This window comes from Nicotiana sylvestris, chromosome 11 (genome assembly GCF_000393655.2).
Source record: "Nicotiana sylvestris chromosome 11, ASM39365v2, whole genome shotgun sequence".
NCBI lineage: Eukaryota > Viridiplantae > Streptophyta > Magnoliopsida > Solanales > Solanaceae > Nicotiana > Nicotiana sylvestris.
Window position 1 is genome coordinate 145,812,418 of NC_091067.1, and position 24,218 is coordinate 145,836,635.

General features: G+C 34.7%; 3 protein-coding genes across 3 annotated transcripts; 1 reads left to right on the forward strand and 2 right to left on the reverse strand.

Annotated features, from left to right (window-relative positions):
- Window positions 1-2,712: 2,712 nt before the first annotated feature.
- LOC138881796 (uncharacterized) lies at window positions 2,713-3,744 on the reverse strand. The gene is made up of 2 exons (XM_070162069.1): window positions 3,554-3,744; window positions 2,713-3,382 (listed from the first exon to the last, which is right to left on the reverse strand). Exons 1-2 carry the CDS (start codon window positions 3,742-3,744, stop codon window positions 2,713-2,715), a joined length of 861 nt encoding a protein of 286 aa, XP_070018170.1.
- Window positions 3,745-6,385: 2,641 nt separating this feature from the next.
- Window positions 6,386-23,555, forward strand: LOC104235820 (RNA polymerase II C-terminal domain phosphatase-like 4). The gene is made up of 6 exons (XM_070162070.1): window positions 6,386-6,466; window positions 7,905-8,034; window positions 8,381-8,410; window positions 10,564-10,679; window positions 10,867-11,047; window positions 23,387-23,555. Exons 1-6 carry the CDS (start codon window positions 6,386-6,388, stop codon window positions 23,425-23,427), a joined length of 579 nt encoding a protein of 192 aa, XP_070018171.1. The 3' UTR covers window positions 23,428-23,555.
- Window positions 11,151-15,234, reverse strand: LOC104235819 (RNA polymerase II C-terminal domain phosphatase-like 4). The gene is made up of 4 exons (XM_009789643.2): window positions 15,169-15,234; window positions 13,833-13,947; window positions 12,929-13,218; window positions 11,151-11,601 (listed from the first exon to the last, which is right to left on the reverse strand). The coding sequence occupies exons 2-4, from the start codon at window positions 13,873-13,875 to the stop codon at window positions 11,476-11,478; spliced, it is 459 nt and encodes a 152-aa protein (XP_009787945.2). The 5' UTR covers window positions 13,876-13,947; window positions 15,169-15,234; the 3' UTR covers window positions 11,151-11,475.
- Window positions 23,556-24,218: the final 663 nt, after the last annotated feature.

The following is a 24,218-nucleotide window of genomic DNA, read 5'->3' on the forward strand; positions in this document are numbered from 1 at the left end:
GAAGTTCCCCAGGAGTTCCAATGATATTTAGATATCAGCATACACATCGATTATAACAAATTCAGATCCAGACCTTCTTATAAATACACATGGACAAATTGGATCATTCTTATACCCTTCTTTCAGCAAATACTCACTCAGGCGATTATATCACATTCGCCCTGATTGTTTCAATCTGTATAAGGATTTTTGAAGCTTTATTGAACAAGTTTTCCAAAAAATTTATTAGTTTCAGGAACTTTAAGCCCTTCGGAGATTTTCATATAAATTTCATTATCAAATGTGCCATACAAATAGGCTGTGACAACATCCATTAGATGCATATCAAGTTTTTCATGGACTGCCAAATTTATAAGATACCTGAAAGTGATTGCATCCACCACAAGAGAAATATGTCTCCATATAATCAATGCCAGGTCTTTGCGAAAATCTTTGTGCCACAAGTCGTGCTTTATATCTAACGACTTCTTTTTTATCATTTCGTTTTTGCACAAAAACCCATTTGTATCCACTAGCTTTATTCCTTCAGGTGTTCGGACTATACGTCCAAATACTTTACGTTTTTCAAGTGACACTAATTCTGCCTGGATAGCGTCTTTCCATTTTGGCCAATCATTTCTCTGCCTACATTCATCGACGGATCTTGGTTCAAGATCCTTATTTTGTTGCATTATTTCAATCGCAACATTATAAGCAAAAATGTTGTCGTTAATAATATTATTTCGGTTCCACCTTTTTGCCATAGAGACATAGCTTATTAAGATCTCTTCATTCTTATATTTTCAGGTACCTGGACCTCCTTTGAGGTCTTATCATTTGTTATGTCACAAGGCTCTTTTTGAGCAATTTCCTCCATATTATGATCTCCTAAATCATTTGTTCCTTTTCGTTTTTGAGGATTTTATCTTTGGAACCAATTGGTCTACCATGTTTCAAGCGTGGCTTAGACTCATTTGTATTTATAGATTGTCCAACTAGGACATCAATTCGAATAGTAGCATTAGCAGTTGGGATATGCGATTTAGTCACTCTTGGTAGGTTAGTGAATGCATCTGGCAGTTGATTTGCAATATTTTGCAAATAAATTATCTTTTGAACCTCATGTTCACATTGCTTTGTTCGAGGATCTAAATGAGATAGTGATAATTCATTCCAATCTATCTCCTTTTGCAATTTCTTGTTTTTCCCTCCTAATATTGGGTATACTGATTCATCAAAATGGCAATCAGCAAATCTTGCCGTAAATAAATCTCCAGTCATAGGTTCCAAATATTTTATAATAGAAAGAGATTCATACCCAACATATATCCCCAATCTTCTTTGGGGTCCCATCTTTGTACGTTGTGGTGGAGCAATTGGAACATATACTGCACATCCAAATATTCTAAGATGGGAAATATTTGACTCCTGACCAAAAGCCAATTGTATTGGGGAGACTTTATGATAACTTATAGGTCTGATCCGCACAAGAGCTGCTGCATGCAAAATAGCATGGCCCCATGCTAAAATGTGAAGTTTTGTTCTCATAAGCATTGGTCTAGCAATTAATTGGAGGCGTTTGATCAATGATTCTGCTAGACCATTTTGAGTATGAACATGAGCAACTGGATGCTCAATTGTTATCCTAGTTGATATGCAATAATCATTAAAGGCCTGGGACGTAAATTCCCCAGCATTATCAAGACGAAGTGTCTTAATTGCATAATCTGAAAACGGTGCTCTTAATCTTATTAATTGAGCTAGTAACCTCGCAAAGGCCAAATTGCGGGTTGATAACAAGCACACATGTGGCCATCTTGTAGATGTATATATCAAAACCATGTAATATTTGAATGATCCACATGGAGGATGTATGGGCCCACATATATTACCCTGTATACGTTCCAAAAATGCAGGGGATTCAACTCCAACTTTAATTACTGATGGTCTAATAATTAGTTTTCCTTGAGAACATGCAGCACAAGAGAATTCTTTAATTTGAAGAATCTGCTGGTTCTTCAATGAATGACCATGTGAATTCTTAATTATTTTGCGCATCATATTATAACCGGGATGACCCAACCGGTCATGCCAAATAATAAAATCATTAGTAAACTTCTTGTTTACTATGACATGTGATTCAACTACACTAATATTAGTGTAGTATAATCCGGAGGAAAATGTGGGAAGCTTTTCAAGCACATACTTCTTTTTTACTTTTATTGTAGTAATATAAAGGTATTCAACCTTTCCTTCATTGGTAGTCTCAATATGATAGCCATTTTTGGCGAATATCTTTGAAACTCAACAAGTTTCTTTGAGACCTACTACAATATAATACATCATTAACAACCAATATAGTTCCTCCTGGTAGTAATACAGTAGCTCTTCCAGAGCCCTCAATTAATTTTGTACTACCAGATATTATAATTATATTGGCTTCTTTCATAATTAAATAAGAGAAATATCTCTTATCTTTTAATATGGTGTGCGTTGTAGCACTATCTAGAAGACATATTTCTTTTTTATTATTCATACGGTCAACTGAAGACAAGGAAGTTTTCATATTCTTCAAGAAGAAGAAAATAATCATAAGTAATATTGAAAATTTTAAGAACAAAAGAAACTACATTTATGAAATTAAATACCAACAACATAAAAAGTTTTATTCAAAATATGAACTTCATAAAAAGAAATACATTTATTCTTATAATTTTTCTTAATAATAAGTCTTCAGTTATGATGCTCAAAGAAGTCTCCAGCTTCTAAATGAGTAATATCTGCAAGACCTTCAAAAATATCATCTTTATAGGCAAGGTTTGCTTCAACTTTATCATGATTATTCATAGGGTCCGCCTCAACATCATTTTGAAAAGTCAAGTGAGTCTCAACTTTATTTTGTTTTCCTTTTATAGATGCTTGATAAAGTTTGACAAAATGCTCAGGTGTACGATAAATTCGTGCCCAATGATTTTTCATACCATATTGGTGGCAAACATTACCTTTGCCTTTTGAAGGATTACTCTGAGAACCCTTATTGTTCTCTTGTTTATAACGACCACCACCATGGCGATTATTATTTCGCCCCTTGCCACGCCCACGTATATTTATACGGCTACGATAATTATTTTGTCTTTTTTCAGACTTTGGATCAATCATTCCCAGATTCACTTCTGGAAATGGAGCTGATCCAGTGGGACGGGCTTCATGATTTTTCATTAAAAGGGCATTATGTTGTTCAGCCACCAAAAAATATGAAATTAACTCAGAATATTTCTTAAAGCCCTTTTCACGGTATTGCTGTTGTAACACCATATTTGAGGCATAAAAAGTGGAAAGAGCCTTTTCCAGCATGTCTTCATCATTCATAGGTTCCCCACATAATTTTAGTTGGGAAATTATTCTATATACAGCAGAATTTTATCCATTTATGCTCTTATAATCTTGTAGTCATAAGTGCATCCACTCACGACGAGCTCTTGGCAATACCGTGGCCTTTAAGTGGTCATATCGTTCCTTTAAACTAGTCCATAATTGAAATGGATCTTTCAAGGTTAAATATTCACTTTTTAACCCTTCATCGACATGATGGCGAAGGAAAATTATGGTTTTTGCCTTATTCTGACTTGATGCTTCATTTCCTTCTTTAATAGTGTCACCAAAACTTTTAGCGTCAAGGTGAATTTCAGCATCAAGTACCCATGGCAAATAGTTATTACCAGAGATGTCAAGTGCCATAAATTCAAGCTTTGACAAATTCGACATAGTGAAAACTATCATAGAAATAAGTGAATTAGAATGAAAAGAATTATTATCAATGAAGAATTCAGTGCAGTACATAATCGTGTATTAATATTCTATATGTATATTTATCAAATAAATAATTATGTGCAGTGCGATGATAAATTAGTGTTTAATATTACCCACCAAAACTTTAGATATATAAGTATATTTTCATAGAATAAATAAGTTGAATTAATATATACTATTATAATTTTGTTCTACTTAGAATACGTTTCAATAAGCTAAGTAGGCATAAAACTAGATGATATCAATTCTGACAAGTTTCAACATTCAATACGATACATCTAATAGTTAAGTCGTTAATTTTAAAGTCATTAATTAGTTTGTACATTTAGGTGATAGATTTATTGAATACACATTTAAACCTTTTGAAAATTTTGCAAGAATTCCTTCTAAATGCATATTCTGTTAGAATATTAGACGTGGGCTTAATTAGTCTAATTATTTTAATGCAATTTTAATACTTATTTATGTGTGTGTATGATTAAACTTCTTCATAGTTTATATAATGAAATAACAATTTAATTGGAACTTATTGTTTCCATACCAATGCAATTATTATAATCATATTCAAAACAAGTTATGCATATGGTAATTAAATTGCATGTTAAAGAAGATCCTAATAGAAATATTATAAACATAGGAATGTATACTTGAATCGAAAAAGAAACTGACTATCTCTTTTAGGAAGAAGATAAAATTCGGATGAAGCAGATAATCTCAGTTGGTTAGAACCTCGTGCTGATAACGTATTAAGAAATGAGAGCAAAATAGAACAATATACTAGTTGAGACAAAATAAATATGAGGGAGAATATTTTGTTATTTTTTTTCTTGGTATATCCTTCATAGGGTAAAAAAATTTCTATTTATAAAGATACAAATTCATTCACTAGTTATAAGTTAGTGTACTTCTTAATTGAGTACATAAATACAAAGTACGTTAAAAGAACATACAAATGCATTCAGCTCACTCACATGCATTCATCTCATTAATAACAATTAAAAAATTACTAACAAATGCTACCAACCAAAGTAAGTGAAGTGACGATTAGGATTCTGAAAATGGGTCCGCGTGCACTAAGTGATAATTACATATTGACATACTCAATTGACACATATATTACGATAAGATACATCCTTACCAGAAATTTTAAAAAAAAAAAAAAAATAGGATGGAAGAACCAAAAAGGTAGGAAAATGAATAGAATAGATCAGACATAATCCAAATATATGAAACAAAACTTGCGTTGTAATTTGTAAGCTCCACAACTTTTTATATTTCATAATAATACAACTTTATAATTATCTTCTTTTTTTTTTGGTCTGTCCATTCTTTATTGCCCTCCTATCTTTTGGCCTACTTCTTCTCTTCATCATATTCTCCACTTAGGTTGGAGAAGGAGGAAAGGTGTACATATGAGTGTTATTATGGTGAGGACAATTGTTTATGACAAAATGAATATTTTTTAATGTGTGAAACAAAATGTAGACCTTGTAAATTATTTGTTTACCTCAAAAATACGATACAATTAATTTGATTTGTGATTTTAAAGATATATGATTTAATTCAATACCAATTAATAATCAAGAAAATATGAAGTAGAAGTGAAAGAAATAAGTAAATCAAACCAATATAACTCGACAGCAGTGACCTCGAGCTTAGTGACCTCGAGGTGGGTTTAGAACAGTAAGAACAAGCAAGCAAGAAAAGTAAAGTAAGAGCAGTGGAGCAAAAGGAAGATTCTGATGAACAGTAGGCAAAAAGTAGAGAGTATATTCTTTTCTCAATGATTAGATGAGTCTTACAAATGATTGGGTTCCCTTTATATAATAGGGAAACCCTAAATAAGGTATATTTCTATTTACAATAAGGAATATTCTTGGTACAGCTGTCTAACTGCCTAGTACGGAACAATACGATCCTACTCCGTGATTTGCGCCATAATTTTGAGAATGTAGCAGGAATCTAGCTCATTCTGCTGTAAATTCATAACGTTACAATTTCAGGGTCGAGCATACTCAGCCTTGGAACTCTTCATACTCTTATCTCTTGAGCATTGCATTCTGTCTTCGAACTCGAATCTGGTCCACCGAGCTCGAACTCAACCTCGCCCGGACTTGGGTCCAAGATGGACCTTCAAGCCTGTAAATCGAAGGCCTCTGATTTTTTACGTATACAACTTTAAGGATATAGACAAAATATTAACGTCTTTTAAAATTAAGATTGAGGATTCTCTGTGGTTGGTTGCAATTATGTCCATAGGGGCCACTTTTTTTTTTCTTCTGGAAAAGGTATGAAATTGTGCTATTCGTTTTGTAGGTGTATAATATGGAGGATAATTGTTTTTTTTTTTTTTTTTTTTTGCCTTTTATAAAGGATAAATCAGATTTTAGAACCCAAAATCTGTTGAAATTGATGGTTAATAAATGCTGGACTATAATTCCTTTTTTTGTGTTTTGTTTTGTGGGGGGTGGGGGGGGGGATACAGTGTGTGCTAGCGACAACAAGCTTCTTAATAGGAGACAAGAGGAGAAGTGAAGTGAAAATACATAATAATGCAAGTCAAACCACGTGTGGATCATGTTGCATGAACTCAGCTATGAATACATGGAGTCGAATCCAGGAATTTGAGAGGATGGATGCACCAAACATCTTCAAAGTAGAGGTGTACATAGGTCGGGTCAGTTCGAATTTTTTAGTTACCAAACCAAACCAATAGTGTCGGCTTTTAAATTTATAAACCAAACCAAACTAAACTAAACCAATAAAGTCGGGGTTTTCAATCTCAATTTTCGGGTTTTTTCCCAGTAAAGTCGTAATAGCACAAAATATGTAACTTGTTCTCCAAATATTTATTTTAGTCATAGTAGGATATAACTATATAATATATTTTCCAAGAAAATAAAATAATAATATGAGATGAGCCATAACTCATAACATTGTACTAAAATATTCAATAACAAAGATAATAAAATCGCACAAAAAAATATTACTAATTAATACACCACCAGTGCTATTACGTAGATCACTCTTTATAAAAGCAAATAAAATAACTGAGATTAACAATAAAATAAAAAATAAAAAATATACTTGCTTAAGAAGTACAAAAACTGGGAAGATCCTTACGCTGGTAATAGAGATTCTAAAATACCATTCTGGAATTGCAAGATTATAGCGATATGAACCGAGAGAGGGACACATGATACACTGATTTGGGGTTTAGAACAAGAGAGAGAGGGGGAGGGAGACGCAATTTACTTTTGAGTTTTGGCGTGAATCACTGAATTGGGATTGAGATTTGGAGGGAATATTTGATATTTGGCATTAAAAAAACTAAAAAGAAATAATACAATGATGCTATCGTGCGAAACAAATACTAAAAGAGAGGAATGGGGGCCAGTTGAGGAAACAAAGAAAAGGCCCAACTAGTACTAGTGCACCAGTTGAAGTGATTTGGAGTAGATTTGAGTTAAATTTCAAAAAGACGCTAGGAAAAAAATGAAGTCAGTTTTTTGTATAATTATGTATAATCTTGTATATGAGTGTAGAAACACACTTTATACACTATTATACACTTATACATCTTTATACAAGCGTCTGTAGACGAACTTCTTCCACGATTTTCAGTTGCAACTTTTTGTTCAAAACCAGTCCAAATCTCCATTAAATGACTTCATATTTTATATACAACCTCCTTATACTATTTCTAATAAGTCTAAATAACACCTGCTCCAAATTTCTCACAAAATCAAATTCGAAATTTAAACCCACATACTTAAGCTTGTTAAAAATTTAATTTTCACCACCCAAATAAATTTGGTTTGTTGAACTAATATTTGAGTCATAGTTACTGATTCGAAAATTAACTTAAAAGCTTGAGGAATCTTTTTTAAAAATTAACAAGTAATTTTGAGAACTCATTGGAGTTGGATTTTGAATATTAGCTTATTATATTTGGGCTAATTGATTGTAAATTGAAATACAGGCTATAAAATAAAAAAGTAGGGAGCTCAGTTGTTCTAATAACAAATATTTCCAGATTTTTTACCTATGCATTTTTTCATACGCGTTCGTTGGGTCAGTTATCCTTGTCATTTCACACTTGGCTTGTATTCCAGGTTTTGGAAACATTGGTCCAGTTTGGAGCTCCAAAGAAAATTTTGGTTGATGGAAAACCTCATCTAGGAACTGATAGATTGGTACCACTTCTTCAAAATTTCCGGCGGTACCTGGAAGAGCTGGGTGTAAGTAATTGCACCTAATTTTATCAATTCCAATAAATTAATCAAAATTTGATTCAGATAGGAATTCAAAAAAAATGGTAGGTACATTTTTTTCATTCACAAAAACGACTAATTTAAACCTAAAATCTTAAAATGAAGAAGATTCTGTTAATTCATTTCTAGATCTAATAGATACGACGATACCAACTTATCTTAGAAAAGAATATGAGACTTTTAGTAGGCGTTTGGACATTAAAAATGTGATTTTTGGAAAAAGCAGATTTTGGAGTTAAACTGAAAAAATGTACTCCCTCTATTCCACTTTATGTGAATTTATTTCCTTTTTGGTCTGTTAAAAAAAGAGTGACCAGCATCTCGTGGAGAACCAGCAGAAACTTCAGGTCAGGCTGTAGAAGGGTCATTCAATCTTTTGATAGGCTGTTTAGCATTTTATCCGCACATTAAACAAATCTGTTTAGCATTTTATCAAGATCGAGTTGAATGATTTGATGTTCTGGTGTTGTCGTAGAGATATTATAACACCTGACAATAATTCTTTTTAATTCATGTCAGCACCTACTTAGGTCTAGAGGTATACTTGAGCCAAGCTCTCAGTCTTGTTTTACTGATGGTGCTCGACTCTAAATGCAAAATGAGCTTCAAACAAAGCACTCGAGCTCAAGTGCAAGCCTACCTTGAAATTCAAATGAGCTCATAATAATTTTGAGTTTGAGCTTTTATTCGAGATTTCGAGCGTATAATATTTGAATAATACCAATTCATGGCCCTGAAAAATGGTTTGGAAATCGCTGATAGAGAAGGTCACATGAGATGGTTTGTCTGTGTTTTACAGACTTCTAAATGCACTAGCTTGTATGTGTGATAGTATGTTGATTGACGGGGATATAAAGGGGTAGAGTAGACCTAAAATCACGTGGAGAGAAGTTGTCTCAAGATTTACAATCTCCTAGCATCATTATGACTTAGCTAAGGTTAGAGGTGAATGAAGTAAAGTATCCACATAGGTGATATCTATTAGTGGGGTTAATGCCTAGCTGTTATCATTGCACTTACATTGGTTAAGTGTTGGTTGTAGTCTTGTATATGCATGTAGAAGTAAGTGTAAGTTTTAAAGAACCTCCAGATCCAAAGAAGCCCTCATTTGCTCTTATACTGTATTAAAAAGTGAGTTGGACCTCTAGTTAATTGAGTGATTGCTATATGTGTGAAAATGGGATGGAAACTTAAAATCTTTTTTTTTTTTTTTTTGCATTTTGTAGAATTAGAGATTTGGTACATGTTTCTATCTTGTCGAGGTTCTTCAATTGATGCCTATCACTTGAAGAATTTTTTTGTAGTTGGAAGGGGAGGAAAACTCTATGGAACAACAGAAAATTGTGGAATGTTATTCCTCTTGATGTCAATTGTGAGTGCTTTGAAGGAAATAAAGAGCCTCTATGCACCTTGAATTAGGATTTTCTTCATCTTTTGGTTTAAATGTTTTACATGACATAGAAAACTTGCAAAGACCGGAAGGTGAGGGAAACTCTTAAGTTAACAGAAAGTTGTAGAATGCTTTTCCTTTGTATGTCCCATGGTTGGAGAGTGAGGAGCAGTCAATGCTTCGAAGGAAATAAACAGCCTCTATGCACCTTGAAATATGCTTGTCTTCAGCGTTTGAATCTTTTGTTTAAATGATTTACATGACATGGAAAACTTGATTGAGTTTGTCAGCTGCCACACAGCTAACAGCGAAGAATCCTTTTGTATCACGAACTCCTTTTTGTGGATATTAACGAAAAAAGGTGCAACCGGAGAAAAAGTAAAAATATGTGTATGCAGTCCAACACTAATAATTATAAGCATGAATAACAAATATATGGACAAAGAAATTGAAAAAAAATTATGAAAAAGGTAAAATATCAATTGTTTAATGTTGCATTTACAGGATTACACTCATTGGCAAGGAAAAGTATGCCTTAGAGCCTTGATGAAATACTAAAGCGCACACAAAGCGAGGGGAAGCACTCAACATGTTTTGAGCCTCGCTTCAGGGCTTAAACGCGCTTTAAGCGCGCCTTTGACAACACTGGTTAGAAAATGTTCATTGGTCTGAAGTAAATACAATCTGATTATGCTACAACTGGATCATTATGGGCTTCTGTAGTCTTCTTTGCTTAATTACATCTTCTGACCATCTTATTAAAACCTTAGTTGCTGAATTCTGACAAAGATAAGTATGTCTTCAGCTCTTTAAAACTTAGGTAATTCCTTTTCCATATAGATGACAGCTATGGTTTCCTTGACACTAAAAATGCTTCTTTGAGCTTTCATTCTTTGGGGAGGGACTAGAAAATGGCAAATTAGTTTCCCTGACAAAGATCAAGAAATAGGGAAGAAATAATTTTTAGGATGAAATTAATTAATAGGCTGCAGCTACTTGCATGTAGTTATAAGTTCTTTGACTCTTTCCTTTCCAGTCATCGACGTGCTTCTCCAGCGTGAAGTACGTGTGTGGTTCTGTGTGATAAACCTGACATGTCCCTGTTTGCAGGAGCATCTTTGGCTCTGGATATATGCTCACATCCTGGTGTCATTGGAGGGATGTGTATAAGGTGTGGGCAGAAGGTGGAAAACGAATCGGGTGTGGCTTTGGGATACATACACAAGGTTATTGTTAATGATTCAGTAGTCACTAAAATACACTTGTATATACATATGTTCTTTTCTTTTGGGTTGGGTTGGGTTGGGTGTGAGGAGGGTTGAGAGGAATGGAAGGCACTATATGATGTGTTGGGGACAGCTATTTCTAGTAAACTTTCTACATCTTTACTGGATTCTATAATTAATTTTGCAGAATTTGAGGCTTGCAGATGATGAAATTGCTCGATTGGGTGACAAGGACCTGAAGAACTTATTACGCCATAAAAAGCTGTACTTGGTTCTTGATTTAGACCACACACTTCTGAACTCAGCTAGACTTGCTGATATTTCAGCAGAAGAATTATACTTGAAGGACCAACGAGAAGTACTACCTGGTATGCTACTCTTACTGGTTATGTGCTAGAGGCTTATAATTTCGATGCTTATATCTTGCTCTTGAAAGTGATGAAAATCTGTTTTACTTGCACAAGGAAGCTAGGGAAGCAAACTAAGAAAATTTGTCCAACAGGTTATCCGTACTGCCTAGGTCTCCTAGCCTGAAATCTGTTAGAGATATTGGTAGTTGGAGGGAAACCTGCATCTCTACGATGTAGCTTGAATGGGATTTTATGGTGTATATATGTTATGTGACTACTAGTTTAATGAACTAGATAGGGAAGGAAGCTATACAGAAATACGAGGTAATGTGCACTACGTAGTTAAGAAAATCTGTGTTATTGGCATTACTAGTTGTACCTCTGATCAGATTTACTGTGCTAATTTCTGTCATCTGTCCTCAATCTACTACTAGCATCTTATTCCTTTAATTTGATCTCCAAGGTTTGAAAGGGATCTGATAGCAGGCAGGTATTTGTCTCTGTCGACAACTTGAGGTAAAGAAATGATAACGCTCCATCAGTATTAGGTTCTCCTTGTGCTTTCCCCATACCTAAAACAACACAGGTTTCAGTTCCCCCAAAAAACAACTCATTTCTCTAATTAAAAATTAGAATTTAGAAAAATATGGAACTTGATAATAGTCTTCGCTCAAATGAGATTACTCAGAGAGCTTTAGACGCAGAGCAGGTCTTACAGAGATTCATGCAGTTGGGACCAGATACAAGTTTAAGATAGTCATACAATACAAACACAAGCATTTAACTCAACCTAGGAGAGCTCAAACCAACTATCGGCAACATCAAGAAAAAGTATCCATAAATAAAAACACAAGAAAAATAACCAAGACTCTGATCAAATAGGGAGTAATAAACAACGGAAATTGTTCTACAGTTCTAGACGCAAAAGGTTTATAATAAGATTAAGAAGTCTGAATTAAAAGAGTTTCTGGGAGCAGAAGATTACAGTAAAGTGTAAACTACTGCTTTTATGAATTTCAGCACAAACAGACCCCATTTTAAAAAAAAAAAAAAAATATCAGCACTTGCATTTGGGAACATAAATGGGAGTTAAAGAAAAAAAATTGATGACAGCTATTAGCACAACTATGGTTCATAGAGAACTGACTAAAACATGAAGATATATAATGAACATGTAGAACAAGAAACTGGTTTGTTGATATTAAAAAGTTCCAAGGAGTATCTGACAAGAGATACACCGGAAAGCAAGTGGAGCAGAAACTTGTACATAATTGTTAATTGCAGGCAGCCCCTTCAGGGATGTACAATAGTGTTGAAATGATAGAACTCAGCACAAGGATAACACATAAAGTGAGAAACCGTGCAATTTATTAATTGCAGGCAAGAGCAGCAAATTGTTTCATTCCATTATTCAAAACTTGCTTTCAGTACGTCAACAGCAACTCCTGCATTTTCTCCACCCCCCAGCAAAGTGCCAGTAAAAAGTGGTAATCAAATGTAACCTGAACATGCTTAACAATCATTAAAAAAGAGGGAACTACAGATGTGAACGCATGGCACAAACACGAACATAGAACCGTAGATAACAATCAGGCTCAACGAAGTTCCACGCAGATAAGTTAAACTCCAAAAACAAATCTGAACTGTCAGAATAGCAATACAAGAAAAATGGAAAGCTGTCATGGAATTAGGGTGGCGGGAACTTAAATTTAATCCAATTAACTCTCTCTTTGTATGTATGTGATAAGCCTTCAATGATATTAGCATTCTTTTTCTTTGAGAAGGAAAATTACTATATGGAATAAGAACTATCTCAATGGTATTAGCATTCTCCTAACCACCAAAGAAATTCTTTCATTCTTCGTGGAGGGAACATGATACTCCTAGAGAATTGCTTACCGCTTCAGTATCATCAAGGATCAGGACAGCACTTTCTTGACCCACAACAACATCGAGACCCTTTTGATGCCTCTGGGTGCAGTCTCCTTGAGCAATCACTCTTGAATGGAAGTAGATACCTCCAGGGTCAAGTAAGTTTGCCATTTCCAATGCATAAGGACGTTCACCCATCGTGTAAATGTGCATCTCGAATAAACTACTGGCTTCTTTCAGGAAGGTGTGGACAAATGGCCTCAACTTTGTCATCATGTGTATCCAATCCAATTTGAAAAGGTTGCTTCTCAAAGCATCTGTACATCACAAGTTGGCAAAAACATCATAAAACAGTGCAGAACAGATACCTGCAAAATAACTATCACAACCAAACAACAAGAATAAAAGCAAAAGAAGTCCTTACCATATATGAGGTCTAAGCAAACTAGTACGTATAAGAAAAGACAAAACTTAATGTACACTATGACAAAGATTACCATAAAGAATTAACAAAGTGAAGAGCTTACAAAGCTCTAGGGTTACAGGCCAGGTTATCAAACAGCATAATTTAGATGACCCATATGTCAGAAGTCCCAGAAAGGGAACATCAGTTGCAATCAGAACATGATATATCCATTATACTTTCTAATCAAGAGTGCCAGCTAAACATTCTTTTCCTAGCCCAGGCTTCTGCACCATTACAAGACACTAGTAAACATTAACTCTGCAAAAAACATATACCACATCATCTAAAATAGTGTAACCCCCCCCCCCCCTCCCTCCCTCGATTCGTAAAAATGCTCGTTAGGTTGGGAAAGAATTTCTATTAGCTTCAGAATCTGCAATCTCTAAGAAAATTGCAGGTTTGTATGTCAAGAAGTTACATATTCCATGCACCAAGCAAGAAGATTAAAATGTGCATGGGACCTACTAGTGTCGAAAAATCTTCTATTTCTCTCCAAACAGATACACATCAGTACACATCTAGGAATGATGTCCAGTACTAAATTGCTCCAGCAAACAACTGCCTCCAGGCCAGAAGGAACCTAAAAGATTGTAACATTATGAATTAGATGCACCCTAATTGCTCGTATAAATGGCTAAAGCACAGATGCATCTAGTCACAATGGAAAGTGAATGAGCTAAAGTCTCCTCATCTATCGTGTGCAAACTGCACCAATACACAAAACCTGTTCATCTTTCTAATAATGACCCACTAAAATGGACTTTAATTTAACCACTTCTGAAATTCTGTTTAGGTATTATATGAATGAAATCAAAGAGTAATGATTTGGTTTAAAATGTAAATCACTTTCTGAAACGAAAAGTGATGAAAATGAAGCTGAGGGAGCGCTTGCCTCTGTTTTAAAAGTACTGCAACAGATCCACAGTCTGTTCTTCGACCCGGTATGTTTTTTGCTATTCCTCCCCCAAAATTAACTCATACTTTCTGTTTGAGTCGTCTCCAAATCTGTCCAGTTTATTTTAACGAACCATAACATAATTAAATAGTTCTTTTATTTTAAGGAAACCGAATTTTATGCTAGAAAATGTTCATACTTCAAAACTAATTCTACAATTACGGACCCACTTCGTTTGAATACAAAAAAAAAAAAAAAAAGCTTCAGTTCTTACCTAAGTAATCATGTAATGGGACATCTATATTGGCTCGAAGGGATTAACACTTACTAATTTTGTTACTTTTGATTGTAGCTGCCTTCCATTGTTGAGGTTTTTTTTCCCAGGAACACGGACAATATTATGAAACGAGATGTTAGGCAGGTAAAATTCTTGACAAACAGTTCAATTTACAGGCGACTTTTACTCCTTCCGTCCTAATAAAAGAAACTACTCTTTTCTGCCCATTCCAAAAACCTAACCCCTCCTAAAAGATTCTTCTCCACAATTCAAATTAAGATAAACCAAAAATCCAGTTTTCACACTACTAAATACTCTTCTGAATCACTTATCCCAACTGAAAAAGAAAAGGAAGAAACTCTACTGAATTATTTTCGACCAAATTCAATGTTCTGTCAAAAAATTTACGCTTAGTAAGTGATTGCAAAGTTGATTAAGGAAACATGAATTTTAGAAGATTTGTGATAAAACAGATTCCGACTAATGTGAATTTATGCATTCGGCAATGAAATCTGAATTACTATGCCTGTGTGGTGAAGAAAGTTTGTTTTAGGGAACACAGTTTTTATGAAGGAACACGTTAATTTAAACACGTTAGATAGCGCGTAAATCGTAAAACGCGAACTTACTTGTTCTTCGTGAAGCGGAAGCAAAAACAGATGAACTATGGCTGGAATTACTGGTCGGCAGTGGTTGTCACGGTGTGTTGGAGCAACCCCTAATTCCATAATCTAAACCCTAACCGAAATTGAGAGAGAAAAGCATAGAAAAAAATACTGCAGAAAAGTATTTTTAATATACACACTCAGTGTACTTATATAGAGAATAGTAGGATTAACTAATAACTCTATTGGACCTTAAAGCACACCTTATGTGGGATCCAATTTCCCTACATCTCCCACTCACACATAATGGGAGTGCTCATCTAACATGAGAAACATATTCTCATCTCCTCAATCATTCATACAGGGAAGTAGACCGTGCGACCAACATACTGTGAGAGCTAAGTGCTATATATCTGTTATGAGTATATAGCCTCTTGTCGAGTGCAAACCTGCAAGTAGTAAAGTATGCAGTACCCTAGATCATGTAAATCACATTTGATATAGTCTCAAAATCTCATATATCATTATTTCTTGTATTCACAATCGTAACTCATAAGTCATAATTGATGCACCGGTGAATACAAATAAATGAGATTCCATCAATGATCTTCCTCTTCTCACGATTCCCTTAACATTAGTAATACTGCTTTTCTAGTTATGCTCCGCTTGACCGAATCTGTGTTCATGGTCTTTTGGAAACACACTAAGATAGCTAACATCACACTAAGTCTCAAGTATCTGATCAGAGTCTCTAAGGGTACAAAATCTTGAGCTATTATAAAAGCTCTGGGTCTCACACAACAATAAGTTGAGAATAGACTTATGTTAACCTAATTGGTCGACATTAGCACACATGGTATGAAACATGTGCTACAACATTTTCTCCATTTTTCTAAGGAGCGTATGTTTTTATCTCATAAAGAAGGTTGTACAGATGATATTTAGACACCATAAGTATCTAAATTTGAGTTCTTTGATCTACTGTATCATTTTTAACTGGCATCTGGCTCACAAAGTAGACTAGGTGAACGTTTTTCACCCTAATGACCTTATGTCATTGTTTAAGCGACATTCTGATTTAAAGCGAATAACTCTCAAATTATCCTTATGATAATTTTGCTTAAAATCATGTCTCATCTCCTCACATCACTAAGATAAGGAGGCGGTTTCCTGTGTAAGAAGGCCAACCTCATGTCTACTCGACATACTTATAAAAAAATGAACAAAGAATGTACATAACATTCAACAATAAAAAAATGTATGTATGTAAATCAATTTTATTGATAATCAAAGAACATCAGTTTGAGAACACGGGAAAATAAATAACAAAATAAAGTATCTCAAAATCTACACAAGCCTTGGGACCTAGTGTGTCTCACAAATGCATCTCTAGACAAAGGCATGGTCAATGGATCTGCTAGCATATCTTTTGTAGACACATACTTCACATTCACTACCTTGCGTCTAACCATGTCTCTCGCATAGTTATACTTGATATCTATATGTTTGGTTTTACAATGAAACTTTGGATCCATGATGGAGGATATTGCAGCCTCACTGTCATAGTAGACTAATACTGGTTCAGTATTTTCAGCAATATCCAACAAGTGTTCCAAGAACTTTTTCAACCAAACAGCTTCTTGTGCTGCTGATGCGAGATCCACGTATTCGGCTTCCATCGTAGATAGTGATACACATGATTGTTTCTTACTACTCCATGATATGGCCTCATCACTAAGTAAGAATACATACCTGAGGTAGACTTCCTCTCGTCTAGATCTCTTCCATGGTCAGCATCATTGTATCCAACTAATCGCAGATCCTTGTCGCCTTGATAACAAAAGGCATAATCAGCAGTTCCCTTAAGATATCTCATGATCCTCTTTACTGCTTGCCAATGTGTTAAACCTGGGTCGGTCTGATATCTACTTACCAAGCCAACTGCTTGACAGATATTAGGTCTAGTGCACACCATAGCATACATTAGACTTTCGACTGCACTCCTATAAGGAACTCAGCTCATTCTTTCTATCTCTTCAGGAGTCTTAGGACACATATGACTTCCCAAGGTATGGCCTTTACTGATAGGAGTTTCAACTGGGATACTATTTTGCATATTAAATCGTTTAAGAACTTTTCTAATGTAATTCTCTTGTGAGAGATACAATAGTTTCTTTAGACGATCTCTTGAAATCTTAACTCCAAGAATATATGCAGTTTCACACATATCTTTCATCTCAAATTGGGATGTTAACCATGACTTTATCTCGGTTATAAACTCCTTATCATTTCCAGCTATAAGTATGTCATCTACATACAATGTTAAAATCACAAACTTGTTTCTTGATCTCTTGGTATAAATGCAATGGTCTTCATCCATCATGGTAAAACCATTAGATACAAGAACATTTTGAAAGCGTATATACCACTGCCTTGAAGATTGTTTGAGGCCATAAATAGACTTTAAAAGTCTACAAACCTTTTGTTCGTGGCCCTTTTCAATGAAACACTCAGGTTGTTCTATATAGATTTCTTTATCTAGTTCTCCATTGAGAAAGGCAATCTTTACATCCATCTGATGTAATTCAAGATCCAGGCTTGCAACAATAGCTAGAACCAGGCGAACCGGGGTAAATCATACAACATGCGAGAAAGTCTCTTCGTAGTCTATTCCTTTCTGATGTGTATACCCTTTCACCACCAGTCGAGCCTTAAATCTCTCAACTGTGCCATCAGCCTTGAGCTTAATTTTGAGAACTCATTTACTCCCAATTGCTTTGCGTCCTTTAGGGAGGTCAACTAGTTCCCAAACTTTGTTGACTCTCATATACTCCAATTCATCTTCCATTGCTTTTGTCCATTTATCCTTAGAAGGGCATGAGAGAGCCTCTTTTACATTTTTAGGCTCGTTTTCTTCTTGTAGGAGCATTATAAATAGTTCTCCGCCTTTAATATGAAATTGTTGACATGGAATCTTTTTACGAGAACCACGTATTACTTGTGATTCATCATTGTTCCCATTTAGATCAATATTGCTCCTACTCGGATCAAGATCATTCATCTTGCTCCCACTTGGAATAAGATCTGTGACCATCTCGCTCCCACTTGGAACAAGATTTGTGACCATCTCGCTCCCACTTGGAACAAGATCTATTTGGTCACTTCCACTAAAAGTAGAAGGATTACTCTCATTCGCATATGATGATGAAGGAGGTCTTTGATGAGAAACTAATTCATCATCTGCTAAAATTCTCCCACTCGAATTAAGTGATCCTTGTACTTCTTGATCCATTATCTCAAATAAGGTTAGGTCTTGACCTACCTCTCCCTTCTTAGGGAACTCATCCTCTAAGAATGTGACATCTCGTGATTCAAACTCAGTTACACTCCCACTGTCTTGCTGGCCTATAAACACATAACACTTTGAGGTTTCAGAGAATCTTATAAGGATACTTTTCTTTCCCCTCGGGCCCAATTTTCTATATTTGTGAGAGGAATCATGTGTATAAGCAGCACAACCCCAAGGTCTTGATACACTTAGGTCAGGTTGTCTTTCAGTCCATAACTCATATGGAGTGGTAGTAACTGATTTTGTAGGCACTCGGTTAATTACAAAGGTAGCAGTAAGCAACGCATCACCCCAATAACTAATTAGGAGGTTAGCTTGTGCCATCATTGACCTAACCATTTCTATGAGCATTCTGTTTCTTTTCTCTGCAACACCATTTTGTTGTGGAGTATTTGGGATAGTCAACTAATGAACTATTCCCTTTTCATCACATAAATTATTAAACCGAGTTGATAAATATTCACGACCACGATCAGTTCGAAGAGCTTTTATCTTCTTGTCTAATTGATTTTCCACTAAGCTCATATAGCTTTTGAAACAACTTATTGCTTCTGATTTGTGGGAAATCAAATAGACATAACTGAAACGGGTAAAGTCATCAATAAGTGTGATGAAATAACTTGCTCCATGCCTACCCCTAACATTCATAGGCCCACAGATGTCCGAATGGACTAATTGCAAAGGATATTCTGCTCTAATCGCCTGACCAAAAGGTTTTCTTGCAGATTTTCTAGCTAGACAATTTTCACAAGTGGACAATTCCACATGTTTCAATGCTAGAAAGCAAACCTTGTTTTGCTAACCTTTGCATTCTTTGTTGGCCAATATGACCAAGTCTAGCATGCCATATATTTACATTACTATCATATTTATGTGAAGAAACAAACATAGAAAAATTAGCATTATTATTAAATGAATCATAATCCAAATCCATAATAATTAAACCTCCGGTCAAATGACCAAAACCAAATAAAGTTGAACCAAAAGTCAACTTGGTAGAATTGCCATGACAAAACAAGTCAAATCCTAACTTAAGCAAAACTGAAACTGAAATAACATTCTGGTGAATTGTTGGTGCAAAGAGAACATCGTGTAGTATTAGGTCTCGACCACCACGCACGACTAACTTGCATGTACCGATCCCTTCAACAACAACTTTATTATTGTTGCCTACATATATCCACTTTGCTTCACGTGGAACTCGCCGAAATTCAACAAAGTCACTGTGTTCCCAGGCTATGTGGTCCTTTGCTCCTGAGTCTACAATCCACAAAGGATTAGATTCAATTAGAAAAACAGAACTAGAAATACAAAGTTCACTAATTCGAGCATCATGAGATACCTTTCTAGGAGGCTCAGAGCAATCTCTAGCATAATGACCCTTCTTGTCACAATTATAGCATTTCACTTTAGCAATTTTCACAAGTGTGGGACGTCTGTTCTTGCCTTTTTCAGTCTTTGCTCTTTTAGCAGGCTGAACTTGAGGTGGCCCCGTATTCTTTCCCTAGTTCCTTTTCTTTGAATCACTCTTGGTTTTAGAGGTTGTGGCCATGTGCAACTCAGCTATTGGCTTTGCAGCCTCAAGTCGTTCCTCCTCTAACTCAAGGTGTCTCCGGACATCTTCCAGGGTTGTGATTCGCTCATTATGGGTCAAATGCATTTTCATATGATCCCAAGAACTAGGTAAAGAGCGTATGACAGCTTGAATTTGTTGTTCATCAGTCAACACATGACCAACATCTTTCAACTTTCCGATCATATTTGTCATTTGCCTCAGATGTGTTTTTATTGAATGTTCTGGGCGTTTCTTATATGAGTCAAATTTGATCGTTAAGGATCTCAGCCTTGTAGTGGAACAAGTACCAAACCTTTTCCTCAAAGCATTCCAAAGATCCATAGCTCTTTGGTGATCCTTAAAATCCCTTAAAATGTCATCATCTAAGGTGCTCAACAACGTAATGCGAGCAATGGAGTTCTTTTTCTTCCAACTGTCATAGGCTTCATGCTCACGGCTATGCTGAGCAGTATTGTCTTCCTTTGGCTCATTCATGACATTGTTGATGGCCTCCAGAGCCTGCATACTGGACTTTCAAGCTCCAGGTTTCATAATTGTCACCATTGAGTGTCAACCCTTTGTTGAGCTCAACAACAATATTTTTCGAAGTAGTAGTCATTCTTTAACAAAATAAAAAATAAAATGAGGATCATGTAAAAAAAATAACGGAAGGCACGATGTTTTACATACATACATATTATGACACTAAGCATCAATTGATTAAGTTAATAAACACATAAATTAATTATGGAGTCGAAAGTTCACTATGTTCCCAATCATCGTCTAAGAATTAAAATATAATGAAAATTAACCTATTCAATTATCTAGCTAAGTGTCTTAATCATGTTTAAGACAACATAATTATCTATCATGATTTTACAATTCCATGTGGATTATAAGTTAACAAATAACTTATATTAGCATGTAAATAAAATTAATGTCAAACTAATTAACATTTATTACATGCTATTCAAATTCACATAAAATTTAATTTAATGTTAAACTAATTAACATATTATACATGTTAAACAAATTAACATGTATTGTTAATATTAAACTAATTAATATTGATTTCATGCTAAATAAATTAACATAAAGCATGTGTTAAACTAATTAACAAAAGTAATGTTAAAACAATTAACATTTCAAGCATGTTAAAAAAATTAACAAATTAACATTTTTAACATGTTAAACAAATTAAGAAATAAATTTAATGTTAAACAAATTAACAAATAAATTTAATGTTAAACAAATTAACATTTCAAGTAATTGGGATAATAAAACAATTATAGTTTCATTAAAAGAATACAAATACTAAATTTATATTCTGAAAATTATGACTAATTTTCGAAATTTGAAATTTATAAAAAAAATAACATAACTAAATTTAAATTTTATTTAGGCGATTATCCCAAAATAAAATTAAACAAGACATACGAAACTGGGCCTTTAGCCCAATGTCTTAAGTCTGCCAGCACAAAAAAAAATCTTGAAGTGGGCCTTTAGCCCAGTTAATGAATCTGGCCTTAAATCAATTATAGAGGCTAGACCTTTCTTTTTGTTTTTAAAGGAATAATGGGCCATCAGCCCAATAACTTAGTGTTGCCTATTTCTAAGGGGAGAAATTTAAAAATAGTCAGATTTACAACTGGTCATTCAAAAATAGCCCAGTTTCAAAAGTAATCGAAATTTAGCCATTTTTCATGTAAAGATAAGTCTGAGCGAAAACACTGTTCAAAACCCGGAAAATACGCCTGTATATTATACTGAAGTTTCAACATAAGTATGTTTGAACTCCAGCATATTATACGGGAGTTCCAGGATAACTATGCTGGAACTCCCGCATAATATGTTGGAGTTCCAGCATAAGTACACTAGAACTCCAGCATAATATACTGGAGTTCCAACAAGTATAAATGTCCAGTATAATATACTGGAGTTTGGAGTGTCGGTGCTCCAGTCTCCCGTATATTATACAGGAGTCAACAAAGTATACCGGTCCAACATAATATGCTGGAGTTCGTACACAGATGCACCGAACTCCCGTATATTATGCGGGACCGGTCTCTGTTGCAGCAAAATAATGGCTATTTTTCATTGACTTCGTAAACAGTGGCTATTTTTGAATGATCAGTCCGAAAAATGGCTATACCGTGCTATTTTAACTATTTCTAACAATACCTGCAGCCCAAATCCACTATAATAGATAAAACATAATCTTTCCTTCTTTCTATCAGCCGCTATGCACGTTTCTGAAGACTCCTTCTTCGGTTTTTTTATAGATAATTACAAAATATATTGAATTAGTAAAAGATAAAGAAACCCTCTTTTCTTCTCTTACTTTATCTCGCCACCAACGATACTTATAGATGAAGAGAAAAAAACTTTATTTCTTCGTCTATTCCTATCTTTGCCATGGTTATGGAGCACCAAGCTCCAATTCTCCTTTATTTTAATGGTTGGTTGTTCTGTTATTAAGATAGATTCAAAAGCGACCATGGTCGATTAACAGTAACCGGCGGTGGCCATAACGGCGGTAAGCAGCAATCTAACAGATTTGAACAAAGAAAATAATTCTTTTCTTTTTAGCAGATTAAAAAAATGTCTTTAAGAAAAACTGCTTCAAATAACTGTTTTAGATTTGTAATGAATACAAGTTCGTGTTTCATTTTTAAGTTCTAAAAACCAATTTCAGAATTATTGTCACAAAAATTAAACTAATTAACCTTTTTATTATGCTTAGGTTAAACATATTAACCACATAGTTGCACCGTAAACATAAAAATTAAAATCATATATGTACACGAAGTTCTAGATTCACACATAAATTTAGAACTATTCTATATATGTATCCGGACCAGAAAACCAGCCTATGGCTCTGATACCAATGAAGGAACACGTTAATCTAAACACATTAGATAACGCGTAAATTGTAAAACGGGAACTTACTTGTTTTTCGTGAAGTGGAAACAAAAACGAATGAACCATGGCTGAAATTACTGGTCGGCGATGGTTGTCACGGTGTGTTGGAGCAACCCTCAATTCTACAGTCTAAACCCTAACGAAAATTGAGAGAGAAGAGCGTAGAAAAATACTGCAGAAAAGTATTTTAATGTACATACTAAGTGTACTTATATAGAGAATACTAGGGTTAATAATAACCCTATTGGGCCTTAAACCACTCCTTATGGGTGGACCCAATTTTCTTACAATTCCAAACTCTAAAAGTCCTGTTCGAATAGCCTAAGCGTGGATGTGATTTTGTTTGCCATATGTCTAGAGAATTTATTTCGGGGACACTAGTGTAGTCTAATAAGAATCTGTTGGCATTTTTACAGGTGCTGAAACAAGTGCGGAAGGAAATATTGAAGGGTTGTAAAATCGTCTTCACCCAGGTATTTCCTACACAATTCCAAGCAGAAAATCACCACTTGTGGAAATTGGCTGAGCAATTAGGAGCCACATGCTCCACAAAAGTCGATCAATCGGTGACACATGTGGTCTCCAAGATGGATTGAAGCTGCTAATTATTTATGGCGAAAGCCGTCGGAAGAAAACTTCCCAGTCAGTTCCTAACAATTTGCTAACCTTAGTTTTGAATAGGGAATATAGTGATTGTAAATTGTAGTAGAATTCTTTCAGGTTTATTTCACTACCAAAATCATCTGATTATGACAAAAAATTAGTTCATGGGGGAATCATCTGATTTGATGCTTGATTGTCTTTCTCAAGCTTTCTTTGAATATAGTCTAGACATTGGATCTTGCTTTTCTATACTAGGTTTCGAGTTAAGTTTTATGTCTAAGTTATGCAATCATGTCACTTATGAGGTAATTACTTGTAGGTTAATTACACAATCAGGTTATTTATGAGATGATTACACAAAAAATTATGCATTAAGTATTGAATGGTATTTGGATAAAACCGATAATTAACCTATTATAGTAAGTTAAATTATGATTCTTAGGTATTTTTGGCGCTTCCACAGAGATTTCTGTGGTTGGATCCTTGGCGAAACATTGTTTCACTATTGAGTAAATTGTTGGTTTATGTTGGAGGACAAAGGTTTTTTTTTTTTGGGGGGGGGGGTTGCAGGAAAAAAATATAAAAATAGCACGGGTCAGTTAGTTTTTGGACTGGTAATCGAAAAATAGTCAGCATTTCCAAAAT